The following is a 13317-nucleotide window of genomic DNA, read 5'->3' as shown; positions in this document are numbered from 1 at the left end:
TAGAAGGCGAGAGCCAACTCCCCAAACATCCTCTGACTCTCACATGTCTGCCATGTGCTATAAATGAGTGGAAATTTTAAAAAGAGACCAGGATCCCCAGCCATCTGAATTCAGGGTGGAAAACCAGCAGCTGCAGAGAAGGGAAGCCAATCACGTGACTCACAGGGTCAGGGTCTCTTTGTTCCTAATTCCACAGCTGATGTTTGAGGGCATGAGGGGAAACACCGCCTACCTGGACATCTCTCTGGATGGCCTCTCAATCCGGCGGGGTACCTGCAACCAGAGTGAGTTCCTGTCCCTCTCGGGCGCCTCTCCCTCTCATGACCCCTGTCAAACTCTCCGAAGTAGGGGTGGGACAACTCAGCAACCAGGATCCTGTGTTCTCATGATTCCTGGTTTCCTATAGCTCCTAAAGCAGTCACTCTGTAAGAGGTGTCCTTTCAACATGGAGTGGTAGGGGATATCTGGTCTAGAGTGACTGGCCAGGACCCTTGGCTGGGCCTATCTTAGCACTGGACACTCTATGTGTCAAGAAACCCTTGGTGGGATGGGAGATGTGTCTCAGTTGGTAGAGCATGTGTCTAGCGCACACAAAACCTTGAGTTCCATCCCCAGCACTGCATACAACAGCTGTAGTGACATACACCTCTAATCCCAGCATTCTGGAGGTAGAGGCAAGAGGATCCCAAGTTCGAGGTTATCCTAGGCTACACAGCAAATATGAGGCCAGCCTGGGCTGCATGCCATGCTGTCTCTAAAACAAAAGGAGTCTTTGGTCCCACGATAATCTGAATGTAAAGTAACACCGTGTAAGTCTTAAACTACTTACAACTCTGATCCACGCAGAACGGTCCTTTCAGGCTGACTGGAAAGGAAAGGAAAAATCCAGAAGCTATGAAGGGAACGTCTCATTGAACATGGGGCCTGGGCTAGATGCTCCACAAACATCATTTAATTTACGACCTTATACAGAGACGATTCCCAGTTTATAGATAGAAGCCTGAGACTGGGCAGGTTATGAAATCTGTACCAAGAGCAGAATTCACAGGCAGCAAAATAGAGGTTGTCCTCAAAGCTTGCTAAAGCTCACTACAGCCTTGAGAGTGACCCCAGAGTTCTGACCCCAAGCCAAGGCATTTTTTTCTAAGCTTCCTCCTGTGGCAGAAAGCTCATACCCTTCCTTTTGATATTGGGGTTTAACCAGGGCTTTGTATATGTTGGGCAAATACTCTACCACTGAGCCATGCCCCCAGCTTCTCACCGGAGAATTCTGGACAAGGGCCCTACCACTGAACCGTGGCCCCAGTCCCTCACCGGCAGGCTTTAGGAAAATGATTTACTGCTGAGCCCTGTCCTAAGCCCCGCAACAGAGGACGAAGATAAGTGCTCTATGGCGACACTGCACCCTGAGCATTTCTTTTTTCTTTTTCTTTCTTTCCTTTCTTTTCTTTTTTAACAAATGGGCTTCTTTTAAAATATATATACTAACTTTTTATTTCATGTTCATTGGTGTTCAATCCAAAAGTAAATGTCTGTGTGAGGGTGTCAGAAGCCCTGGAACTGGAATAACAGACAGGTGCCATGCTGGGAACTGAACCTGGGTCCTCTGGAAGAGCAGCCAGTGCTCTCAACCCCTGAGCCACCTCTCCAGCCTCCACTATTAGCCTTTAGATGGGGGATCCCAGGCAGGTGCTCTACCACTGAGCCACACCCCAGCCCCTCACTGGGGGATTCTAGGCAGGTGCTCTACCACTGAGTCACATCCCAGCCCCTCACTGGGGGATTCTAGGCAGGTGCTCTACCACTGAGCCACACCCCAGCCCCTCACTGGGGGAGTCTAGGCAGGTGCTCTCCCACTGAGTCACACCCCAGCCCCTCACTGGGGGAGTCTAGGCAGGGGCTCTACCACTGAGCCACACCCCATCCCCTCACCAGGGGAGGCTAGGCAGGTGCTCTAACCACTGAGCCACACTCCAGCACCATCTCTTCTTTTCTCCCCTCTCAGTCTGCATGTCCCAGATGTGCACCTTTGATACTCTAAATGATCTCTGCGGATGGAGCTGGGTCCCAACTGCCACCGGGGCTAAGTGGACCCAGAAGAAGGGCTCATCGGGGGAGTTTGGTGTGGGGCCTGATGATGACTTCTCCAGCCCTGGTAGTGAGTATTGAAGATATCCTCGGAATCTCTGGGCTCCTGGCAGCTCTATGTCCCTCTTTCATTAGCATCCCCAGGTCAGGCCAGGCTTTCCCAGCACGCCCCTCCCCCCAAAGCTTCTTTCAGCTTAGGGATCATGGCAAGAAGCATGATTTCGAGCTGGAGAGATGGCTCAGTGGTTAAGAGCTCTGGCTGCTCTTGTAGAGGACCCACATGGCAGCTTCCAACTGTCTACAACTCCAATTCCAGGGTATCCCACACCCTCACACAGACATACATGCAGGCAAAACACCAATGCACATAAAAATAAATAAATCATTTAAATAAACAATTTTAAAAAAGAATGATTTCACATATTCTCCAGCTCCCCCCGACACACACACACTGCCAGTGCAGCCAGCTCGTTCCCTCCTTCCCTGGCATCTTCCATCCTTCATTCATCCAGTTATTCATCTGGTATCTACTGAGTAGCTCCCCTGCACACTGTCCCAGTAACTTGAGAATCAGTGTGTAAAACCAGCACAGAGCCAGGGATGATGGTATATGCCTGTAACCCCAGCACTGGGAAGGCGGAAGCAAAAGGATGTGAGGTTCAGGAACTGCCTAGTCTACACAGTGAGTTCAAGTGCAACCTGGGCTAGACCCTGTTTCAGAAACACATGAAAAATAAGGGCTGTGGATGTTGGTCAGTGGTCATGTACTTGCCTAGCACGCAAGGCCCTGGGTTCCATTCTCAGCGCCATAGAAGGAAGGGAGAGGTAGGGAAGGAGAGAGGGAGGCTTCGTGACACAGGCCTGTAATCCAAGTACCTGGGAGACCAAGGTAGGAAGATTGTGAGTTCAGGTCAGCCCGGCCTAGTCAGCATGACTGACTTAACGCCACTTGGATTTCCTGCTAAGAAGCCGCTGTCTGGAACAGCAAGGGCTGATGGGGACTCCCGAGGGAGATTTGCAGCCGTTTAAGCCAAAATGTTCCTTCCTAGTCATTCCATTCACGGTGATCCCTCCCCCTCCCCCTCCCTGTACTCTGCCTGGGCTTTCTCTTCCTGTCCTTCCTTCGCGCTCCTACATGGTGTCCCTCTCCTCTTTATCTCCACCTGGTCCCTGCATCTGCCAAGTTTTAGAGGTCAGACTTCAAGTGATGTTTGATTTCCATTTCCAGTACATACTTGTTCTTTTTTTTCTTTTTCTTTTTTCTTTTGGTTTTTCGAGACAGGGTTTCTCTGTGCAGCCCTGGCTGTCCTGGAACTCACGCTGTAGACCGGGCTGGCCTTGAACTCACAGAGATCCGCCTGCCTCAGCCTCCCAAGTGCTGGGGTTAAAGGTGTGCACCACCTTCCTGTTCCGGGAGGTTTACCTTCTAGAAAGTTCTTCAACCTCTCCTTCCCTTTATTTGAAACCCCCGGTAAATGCCCTGGGCATCTCCTCTCTTTACCTTTTAGCCCTTAACATTACGTCCCAAATCAGTCGTGTTAGTAGCGGTTGGTTGGGTTTTTAATCTTTTCTGTTTTGTTTCGAGCAAGGACTCCAAGCTCAGGCTTTGAGCTTCAATCTCCTGCCTCAGGCTCCCAAGATGCTGGCTGAAACTACAGGCACCAGCCCTTCGGGCCCTTTCTTCTTCTTGCTTTCTCCTTCGCCATTTATTTACTTCCTTCCCTTCTTCCTTCTCCTGTTTTCCCAACACCTGCTCGTTTTCTGGGCTTCCTGGCCTCCCTCAGCCAAGGTTTGCCGGGAGCCAATGGGTGTGGGACAGGAGTACGCACGCATGCCTGCGCGGACCTCCGCCTCCCATCAGGGCCCTCTTCCCTCCCCCTTGGTTACTAGTTGCGTCACTAAGCGAACCTCAGGCTGATTGGCTGTCTGGCTATGTTTTTTTTTTTTTCTTTTTTCTTTTTGGTTTTTCGAGACAGGGTTTCTTTGTGTAGTTTTGGTGCCTGTCCTGGAACTCACTTTGTAGCCCAGGCTGGCCTCGAATTCACAGAGATCGCCTGCCTCTGCCTCCCGAGTGCTGGGATTAAAGGTGTGCGCCACCACCGCCTGGCCTGTCTGGCTATGATTAAGGGACCCAAGAGGCAAGATTGTGATGACTGTTTCTGAGCGGATGCCTGCATTTATTATAGCGACACCGGGTCTTTACCCAGCCCCAGCACTCTGCCAGTGGTGGCTGGGTGTAACTCCCTCACCACTGCCACATTCTAGGCGGCTGTTGGAACTCCCCATGGCCAGGTCCCCATCTTCCCAGGTTCCGATGCCTTGGTTACGGACTCCCCTCCATCCCAGCCACTTCACTGGCCCTTTCTTTTGCAGGTGGCTACTACATGCTCCTGGACTCCGCGAACGCAAGGCCAGGACAGAAAGCCGTACTTCTGAGTCCCCTCAGCCATTCCAGCGGTTGTCTGACCCTGTCTTTCAGCTACATCATGCGCGGCCGGTCGCCCGGCGAAGGCCTTTTCGTCTATGCTACATTCTTGGGTTAGAGGAGATCATTGACCAGGGCACATCTGGGAGGGTTGGACTGATGGAGAAATAAGGAGGAGTATCTCCTTAGGATGCATTTGTGAGACTGTTCTATGTTTTAGAAATGGGAAAGGCGCTGGATTCTAGAAAAGCAAAGTATAGCTGTGGTGGGCCGTGCCTATAATCGAGCACTTGGGGGGTATGGGGCGGAAGATTTGAAGTTCAAGGCCAGTCTCTGCTACAAAGTGTGTTTGAAGTCAGCCTATACTGCAGGAGACGGTCTAAAAATAAACAAACACTCCAGCCAGGTGGATAGCTCAGTTATTAAAGCGCTTGTCACACAAGTATGAGGACCTGACGGCCATCCCCCAACACCCATGTAAACATAGTAACACTTGCTTGTAACCCCAGCCCTGGGGAGGCAGAAACGGGCTCCCTGGGGGCTCCCTGGTCTGCTGGTGTAGGCTAACTAATAAGGCCCAGGTCTGAGATACTCTGCTTCAAAAACCAAAATGGAGAGCTCCTGAGGAAGGACGCCTGGAGGGAACAGATGTGTATGCACATCTACATATGCACTTCTGCATATAAACCTGCACACACGTACACTTATAGGTACGCACATACATTCATGTGCTCTTGTGCACATAGACACCCACAAAGCAGGAGGGAAGAGTGAGAGTGCATACATGTGCATATGTGTGCACACACACAAAGCAGGAGAGAGTGAGAGTGCATATATGTGCATATGTGTGCACACACACAAAGCGGGAGAGAGTGAGAGAATGCCCGCATGTGCTTGTGTACACACATACACACACACACACACACACACAGCAGGAGGTGGGGGTAGGGATTGTTTGCATCTGTAGGAGTATTGTCCTAACGTTCTCTGTACAACTTGTCCTTCACTAAGTCCTCACAAACTTCCTTCCCTCTGGTTTTCCTCCATTGTAGGCAACATCCGGAAACACACTCTCTTCTCAGGACACCCTGGACCCAGCTGGCAGACTGTGTCTGTCAATTATACAGGACAGGGACAGATACAGGTACAGAGGAGCCAGGTCCTCATTAGGAGGAGTCCCTGTGTATGGTAGGTTCTCTCAGTGTTGGGATGAGCTGAGGGTCTGGGCAGCAGGAGCAGGAGCTGGGTCTTCAAGTGGAATGCCAGATGAGAGGTGTCTTAGTTTCTTTCCTGTCAAGGCGACCAAACACTCTAACAAAAGCGACTTAAGGGAGTTTATCCTGGGTGACAGGTCAAGGGTACAATCCACCACAGTGGGGAATTCATGGCACCAGGAGCCTGAAGCAGCTGGCCACATCCCACCCCAGTCAGGAAGCAGAGAATGATGAGCACATAACATGCTGCCGCTCAGCTCCCTTACACAGTCAACACAACCCAGGATCCCAGCCAGGGGATGACGCCACCCATGGTGGGTGGGTTTGCCCACCTCAATTAACATAAAATAATCCCCCAGTAGGCATGTCCAGAGGCCTACCTCTCAGGTGACTTTAGATTCTGTCAAGTTGATGATTAATAGTAGCCTTCAGAAGAGGACTGGAGGATTGGGGGCGGAGGGTTGACTGGCCTGGTCACTCCAGGCCTGCTCTCCGTTTCTTTTCAGTTCATGGTGGTGGGTATGTTTGGAGAGATACCAGAGCCAGCGATAGCTGTGGATGCAATCAGCATTGCTCCCTGTGGGGGTGAGAACACAGCCGTGGGAAACCCTGCTGAGTGAGGGGTTGGCGTCATGGGGCAGGGGCGGGGCACGGGGTAAGTGTCTCAAACTTCCCTCTTGGAATCTGCTAGAGAGCTTTCCTCAGTGCAGCTTTGAAGACGGAACTCATCCTTTCTGTGACTGGAACCATGTGCTTGGAGACCCCGGACACTGGAGCTGGGGAAGCAAAAGCGTACCCACCCCCATCTCAGGGCCCCCAAGAGAGTTCCCATATGGAGGTGAGGAGACTGAGGACCCCCTCGAGGTTATGAGTCATTGCATCTGCGTCTAGCTAGGGACTCGGTGAGGATGATGGAGGATGTAGGGAGCCACCTCCTGCAGGTGTTTATGGAGGAGAACTCAGACCCGTCAAGTAGACTCTGCCGAGGCTGCTCAAGACAGTGGGATCATTGCAACCCAGCAGGAAACCCAGGCTTCCCCATATGGGCACAGCTTCGTTGTAGCAGTTGCTAAGAATCCTCCAGAGAGGGGCAGGTCTGTGTCTGTGTGTGTCTCAACAACTGAGCACTTGCTGAGCATGTGAAAGTCCCTAGGTTCTATTCCTAGCTTTCGGGGTGGGATGGAGAGGAGCAATTGAGGCTTTGCTCTACATTGAGCCCAAGACTTCAAAAATCCACTGTGTTATTTCCAGCCAAGACATTTGCAGCTGATGCCAATAGAATCTGGACTGTAGACTGGGTTTCCCGTGTCTTTTGGTCTTCTTCAGTTAAGACTCCTAAATGAGCAGAGTGCCGTTGCTGTGATGCAAACCTGTGATGGGGAGGCTAAGGCAGGGACGTTGTAAGTTCTAGGCCAGCCTGAGCTGTACAAGACCCTGTCTCAGAAACTAAAGAAAAGAGCAAAGAGGAATACTATGGCGCATGTCTGGTTGTGTGCTCACCTGGGAAGCTAGACATGGCTACAGCAAGCAGCTAGACTTGTCATATACGCAAGTTTCCGTGTGGGGAGGGGTTCACCTTTCTGGTTCCCTCTTCCTTCATCCAGGGGATCATTATATTTACTTCGATTCAGTCAAGTTATCCCAGGCAGGACAGTCTGCCAAGTTGGTGAGTCCACCCTTCTGTGCCCCTGGGGACGTCTGTGTGGAGTTTGCTTACCACATGTATGGCCTTGGAGAAGGGACCACACTCAAGCTCATGTTGGGGAGTCCTGCGGGCAGTTCGCCTGTTTCCCTGTGGAGCCGTGTTGGATCTCAGAGCACTAGCTGGGTGAACAGCTCTGTCACCATCCCGAAGGGACATCAGCAGCCCATGCAGGTGAGAGATGGAGTGGGCCCTGTATGTATGGGGGGCACGTAATAAGGGGTCCAGGGTCCAGGTTGGGCCATAAACTGAGGTAGAAAGGTGATATGTTAGTTTTTCTTGGGTGCTGTGACAAAATGCCTTACAGGAGCAACTTATGCAAGGAGAGGTTTATTTTGGGGTGGGGTAGAGCCCATCATGGTGGGGAAGGCACAGTGGCTGGGCTCATCCTGCATGAGCTTGCTGGGTGGCTCCTAAAGATCACAAAGCAGGGGACTGTGCCAAAAGTAAGACCAGGCTACAGCCATCAGATGCCCGTCTCCTGACGGCCTCTGTCAAAGTTCCTACCACCTCCCAAATAGCGCCACCAGATGAGGACCAAGTATTCTAACACACAGGCCTGTTTGGGGCATTTCAGACTCAGGGCGGAAGAGGGGGAAAGAGCACAGAGAGGAGGCCGACTTAAGGTTCAAGAGGGTGGGGGTGTGCCGGACGATTGAGGCTCTGACGAAGGGATGCTGAGGCAGAGGACACACGCCCGCGGCAGACTTTTATTGTCCTGTTCTTCCTTCTTTGTTGCCCGCGGCCTGCAGTTGTTTCTCGAGGCCACCCGGGGTACCAGCACTGCCTTTGTCGTAGCTGTGAATTTTATCTTCATCACTCATGGACCATGTCGGGGTAAGATGAAACTCGAGGGCCCAGCGTCTCCCACCCTCAGTACCGGGAATAGAACCCCGTGCCTCGTACCTGCCGGGCAAGCACTCCTGTGCTCTGTCACACCCCAGCCCCTCCCTAGGGGATTCTAGGCAATGCCCTACTACTGCACTGTAGCCCTCGGCCCTCTCTAGGGAAGTCCTCTGCCACTGAACTCTGTTCCCGGGCTTGTTGCATTTTCACTGTTAGACAGGCTTTCACGAGGTAGCCCATGTGCCCTCAAACTTGTGATCCTTTTGCCTCATCGTCACTGGTGACTATGATGACAGATGGGCACACTATACCCAGCTATGATTGTGTCTTTGATGGCATGAGTTTGTGTGGCAGGATCCAGAACCTTCCTTCTCTAGTGGTACTGAAGGTGGGCCCTATCTCCTATTCAGTTTTGTGATTCCCGTACCTGGCACTAATGTGTTTTGGGAGTTCTGCCTCTTGAATAAGTGAGTGAAGGTTGGGGGATTGGGAGCAGAAATAGGGGTGACAAAGTGGCCCCCCATGAACCCACCCACTCCTATTTAGATGAGTGAAAGGGAGGTGGTCTAATTTTGACTAATTAACAGGATTTTGTTTTTCTTTGCAGTATCGCAGCAGACAGAGATTCTACCTACTGGTCCTTCTGAAAACATTGTCCTTATAGTCCCCACAGAAGCAACCCCTATTTCCGTAGAAATATCCTCCACTCACACTGAAGAGACCATCACCCCTACAGAAGTGGCCACTGTAACCGCAGAAGTGACCAGTGTCTCTCCTGAAGGGACCAGTGTCCTTCAGGAGAGCATACCTACAGAAGTGACCAGTGTCTCTCCTGAAGGGACCAGTGTCCTTCAGGAAAGCATACCTACAGAAGTGACCAGTGTCTCTCCTGAAGGGACCAGTGTCCTTCAGGAGAGCATACCTACAGAAGTGACCAGTGTCTCTCCTGAAGGGACCAGTGTCCTTCAGGAAAGCATACCTACAGAAGTGACCAGTGTCTCTCCTGAAGGGACCAGTGTCCTTCAGGAAAGCATACCTACAGAAGTGACCAGTGTCTCTCCTGAAGGGACCAGTGTCCTTCAGGAAAGCATACCTACAGAAGTGACCGCTGTCCCCACAGAAGTGACTGCTCTCACCACAGAAGGGACCACTGTCACTACAGAAGTGACCACTGTCTCTCCTGAAGGGTCCATCATCCCTACAGAAGTGACCACTGCCACCACAGAAGTGACTACTGCCACCACAGAGGTGACCACCCTCTCTCCTGAAGGGACCATTATTCCTACAGAAATGATCACTGTCTCTCCTGAAGAGACCACCACCTCTACAGAAGTGACCACTGTCTCTACTGAGGAGACCACCACCTCTACAGAAGTGACCACTGTCTCTCCTGAGGAGACCACCACCTCTACAGAAGTGACCACTGTCTCTCCTGAGGAGACCACCACCTCTACAGAAGTGACCACTGTCTCTGAGGAGACCACCACCTCTACAGAAGTGACCACTGTCTCTACTGAGGAGAGCACCACCTCTACAGAAGTGACCACTGTCTCTCCTGAGGAGACCACCACCTCTACAGAAGTGACCACTGTCTCTCCTGAGGAGACCACCACCTCTACAGAAGTGACCACTGTCTCACCTGAGGAGACCACCACCTCTACAGAAGTGACCACTGTTTCTCCTGAGGAGACCACCACCTCTACAGAAGTGACCACTGTTTCTCCTGAGGAGAGCACCACCCCTCCCGTAGGGATCACTATCTCCTCTGAAGAGACCACTGTTCTTACAGAGCAATCTACTGTCCTCATGCAAATGCCTACAACATGCAGACCACCCTGTCCAAGCCCTTCACAGGTTCCAGGTGTCTTGACAACCAGCATGGCCACAGCTACAGGTATGTCTGCCACAGGGATGATGAGGTGGACAGAGCATCAGCTGGAGCTCTCAGTAGAAGACAGTGAGGAGATTAGGGAAGGATGTTCCGGAAGTGAAAGGCCTGTACCTAGACTGCGGAAACACCAGCCACACACTGAGTCATCCTCAGGCTCCTTTCCTTTTTTTCCTTCTTCTGACCTCATTCTATTTCTCTCCCTTCTCCTTTCCTTCCTGTCTTCTGACATAGATGAGGCTAGCCTCAGATTGATGAGCTTCTTGCCTTAGTCTCCAGAGTAACAGAATTACAGGCATGTACCACCACACCTAACGCTGACCTGAATATTTCATACAAATGGAACCAGGGAACGTGTTTATGAGCACAATGTCTTCAATATTGTGACCTTATTATAACATTGGTCAGAACTTTTTTTCGTTTTTGAGACAAGGTCCTGTTATGTAGCTCAGGCTGGCCTCAAATCCACTATGGAGCTGGCCTTGATCCTTGGCAGTCTTCCTACCTCAGCTTCCCACGGACGCCACCATGCCCAGCTATTTCATTCTTCTTATTTTTTTATTTTAATGACAGAATAAATGCAGGCTTCTTTAGAAAAGAACTTGAGCTCAGGGTAGGAGAAAGATGGGGAGGCTTTGGGGGCAGGATGGGGCAGGGCGGGGAGCAGCTGTGTAATGAAAGCCTGATGGAGGCTGTGTTTTCCTTTCAGAGAGCTGCCCTGCAAATGCCCACCTTGAATTGTGTGCATGCCCTGCATCCTGTGAGAGCCCCAAGCCCAGCTGCCAGTCCCCCTGCAGCCCTGGCTGTGTCTGCAATCCTGGGTTTTTGTTTAGTAACAATCAATGCATCAACGAGTCTGCTTGCAATTGCTTCTACAACAACAAGTACTACCAGGTATGCCTCCGGGGTGGCCCGCTCTCCAGAGGGGAACTGATGCCAGAACACCCGGGCCCTGGTGCCCCCAATCTCTGTGTGAGTAGCTTAGAGAGCCCCAAGGTGTAGGCTCAAGGACTGGATCACAATGGTAGAGCGATTGGGTTTCACAGTGCTGAGGATGGAGCCAAGGACCCCTTGCCTTCTAGGGAAGTGCTCTACCAAGGACCCACACTCGCACCTCTTCACTAGGGGATTTTGAACGGGTGCTCTACCACTGAGCAATGCCCTCAGCCCCTCACCGAGGGACTCTAGGATAGTGCTCTACCACTGAGCTGCATCCCCAGCCCAGGACTGACTGTATTTTCAGAGCTCAAGTCACCAGGTATGGATGGTAACTGCCATACTAGACAGATCTAGCGTCAGGTAGCAGAGCTGGAACATGGATGCGGTATTCATTTTCTGCATGATCTTGGGAAAGTTCATCTTGTTAAATCTGTTTCTGTGGCTATAAGAATATGCACAGTAAGACCTACCTTTTTATTTAGTTGGGTTTTTTTATTTTTTAAATTTTAATAAATTTATTGATTTATTTTACATCCCAGCTGCAGTTTCCCCATGCTCCCTCTGCACCCCCCAACCCCCCGGCAATCCACTGCCCCTCCATTTCTGTTTAGGAAAGGGCAGATCTCTCATGAGTACCAACACAAGATGGCATATCAAGTTGCAGTAACACTAAGCACCTCCCCATGTATTAAGGCTGACAAGATGACCCAGTATGAGGAGTAGGGTCCCAAAAGTCAGTAAAAGAGTCAGAGACATCCCATGTTCCCACTGTTAGGAGTCCCACAAAAGGGCCAAGCTATACAACTGTCACATTTTTGGCTTTTTTTTTTTTCAAGTCAGAGTTTCTCTGTGTAGTTTTGGTGCCTGTCCTGGATCTTGCTTGTAGACCAGGCTGGCCTCGAACTCACAGAGATCCACCTGGCTCTGCCTCCGAGTGCAGGGATTAAAGGTGTGGGCCACCACCGCTCGGCTTATTTAGTTACATATAGTCTCATATGTCCCAGGTGGACCTTCAACTCCTCATGTTGCTGAGGATGACCTTGTACATTTGATTCTTCCGCCTCCACCTTCCAAGTGCTGGGCTACGGGTGTCCAGTTATGTAGTACTGAGGACTGAACCGAGGATTTTGTCCCATTAGACAAACCCCCTAGTCACTAAGCCACACCCAGCCCTCCTCCTCCTCCTCCTCCTCCTCCATGTTTCACTTCCAGCAAGAAGAGGGAAGGTTACGGAATACTGTTGTTGCTGTTCTGAGCGGAGTCTTACTCGCTAATCTAGGCTAGCCTGGAACCCACTTTGTAGCCCAGGCTGGTCACAAACTTGAGTCAATTCTCCTGCCTCAGTCTTCCAAGCTTTGGGATTACAGGTGTGCACTACCACTCTGGGCTTAAGATTTTCTCTCCTTACCTCACAGTGCATAAAGTTAGATGTGCCAGCACACACCTGTAATCTTAACACTGGACAGATGGAGACAGGGAGACCAGGAGTTCAAGATCATCCTCTGCTGGTTAAAGGAATTCAAGGCTAGCCTGGACTACATGAGATATAGTTAAAAAAAAAAAACTAAACAGATTTTTTTTTTGTAAAGATGTGTTTTGGTTTCATTTTTGTTGCTCTGATAAAAGACCAGATAAAAACAAACTCTGGGTGGGGAGGATTTATTTTAGCTTGCAATTTCAAGTTACGGTCCATCATTGAGAGGAAATCAAGGTAACAGGAGCGAAAGACAGCTGGTTTTACTTTTATATTCTATCTACAGTCAAGAACAGAGAAATCAATGCATGCACGCCTAGTGTGCCCCCCCCCCTCTCCCTTATATAGTCCAGGGCCTCAAACCAGAGAATGGTGCCATGCACTTTCAGGCTGGGTCTTCCCACGTCAATTAAGGCAATAAGACAATTCCCCGGAATGTCCACAGACCAACTTAATAGACAATACCTCTAGGAGACTCTCTTCCTGGGTGACTGTAGATTGTATCAAGTTGCCAATTAAAACTGGATCCTTCTTAATAATTACTTAATTACTTAATTATTACTTAATAAATGCTCATTGCTGTTATGAGCAATTCATGATAAACACATGCAATCTGTTAATCAAAAATGCTACTGGGCGTGGTGGTCCATGCCTTTAATATCAGCATTTGGGAGGCAGAGGCCAGCCTGGTCTACAAAGGGAGTTCCAGGACAGCCAGGGCTACATAGAGAAACACTGTCT

General features: G+C 50.5%; 1 protein-coding gene across 1 annotated transcript in view; it reads left to right on the top strand.

Moving 5' to 3' along the window:
- Zan (zonadhesin) overlaps positions 1 to 13317 on the top strand; it is a 104651-nt gene that overhangs the window by 3355 nt on the left and 87979 nt on the right. The window contains 10 exon segments of the mRNA XM_052754990.1: positions 197 to 284; positions 2006 to 2158; positions 4462 to 4626; positions 5566 to 5657; positions 6234 to 6312; positions 6419 to 6565; positions 7332 to 7603; positions 8182 to 8305; positions 8883 to 10194; positions 10877 to 11057. Coding sequence (XP_052610950.1) covers positions 197 to 284; positions 2006 to 2158; positions 4462 to 4626; positions 5566 to 5657; positions 6234 to 6312; positions 6419 to 6565; positions 7332 to 7603; positions 8182 to 8305; positions 8883 to 10194; positions 10877 to 11057 — 2613 coding nt within the window.

The sequence above is a fragment of the Peromyscus californicus genome, unplaced genomic scaffold (genome assembly GCF_007827085.1).
Source record: "Peromyscus californicus insignis strain IS unplaced genomic scaffold, ASM782708v3 Scaffold_2__1_contigs__length_46816999, whole genome shotgun sequence".
NCBI lineage: Eukaryota > Metazoa > Chordata > Mammalia > Rodentia > Cricetidae > Peromyscus > Peromyscus californicus.
The sequence above is the reverse complement of the archived record's forward strand: the minus strand, read 5'-3'. Positions and strand labels throughout refer to the sequence as shown.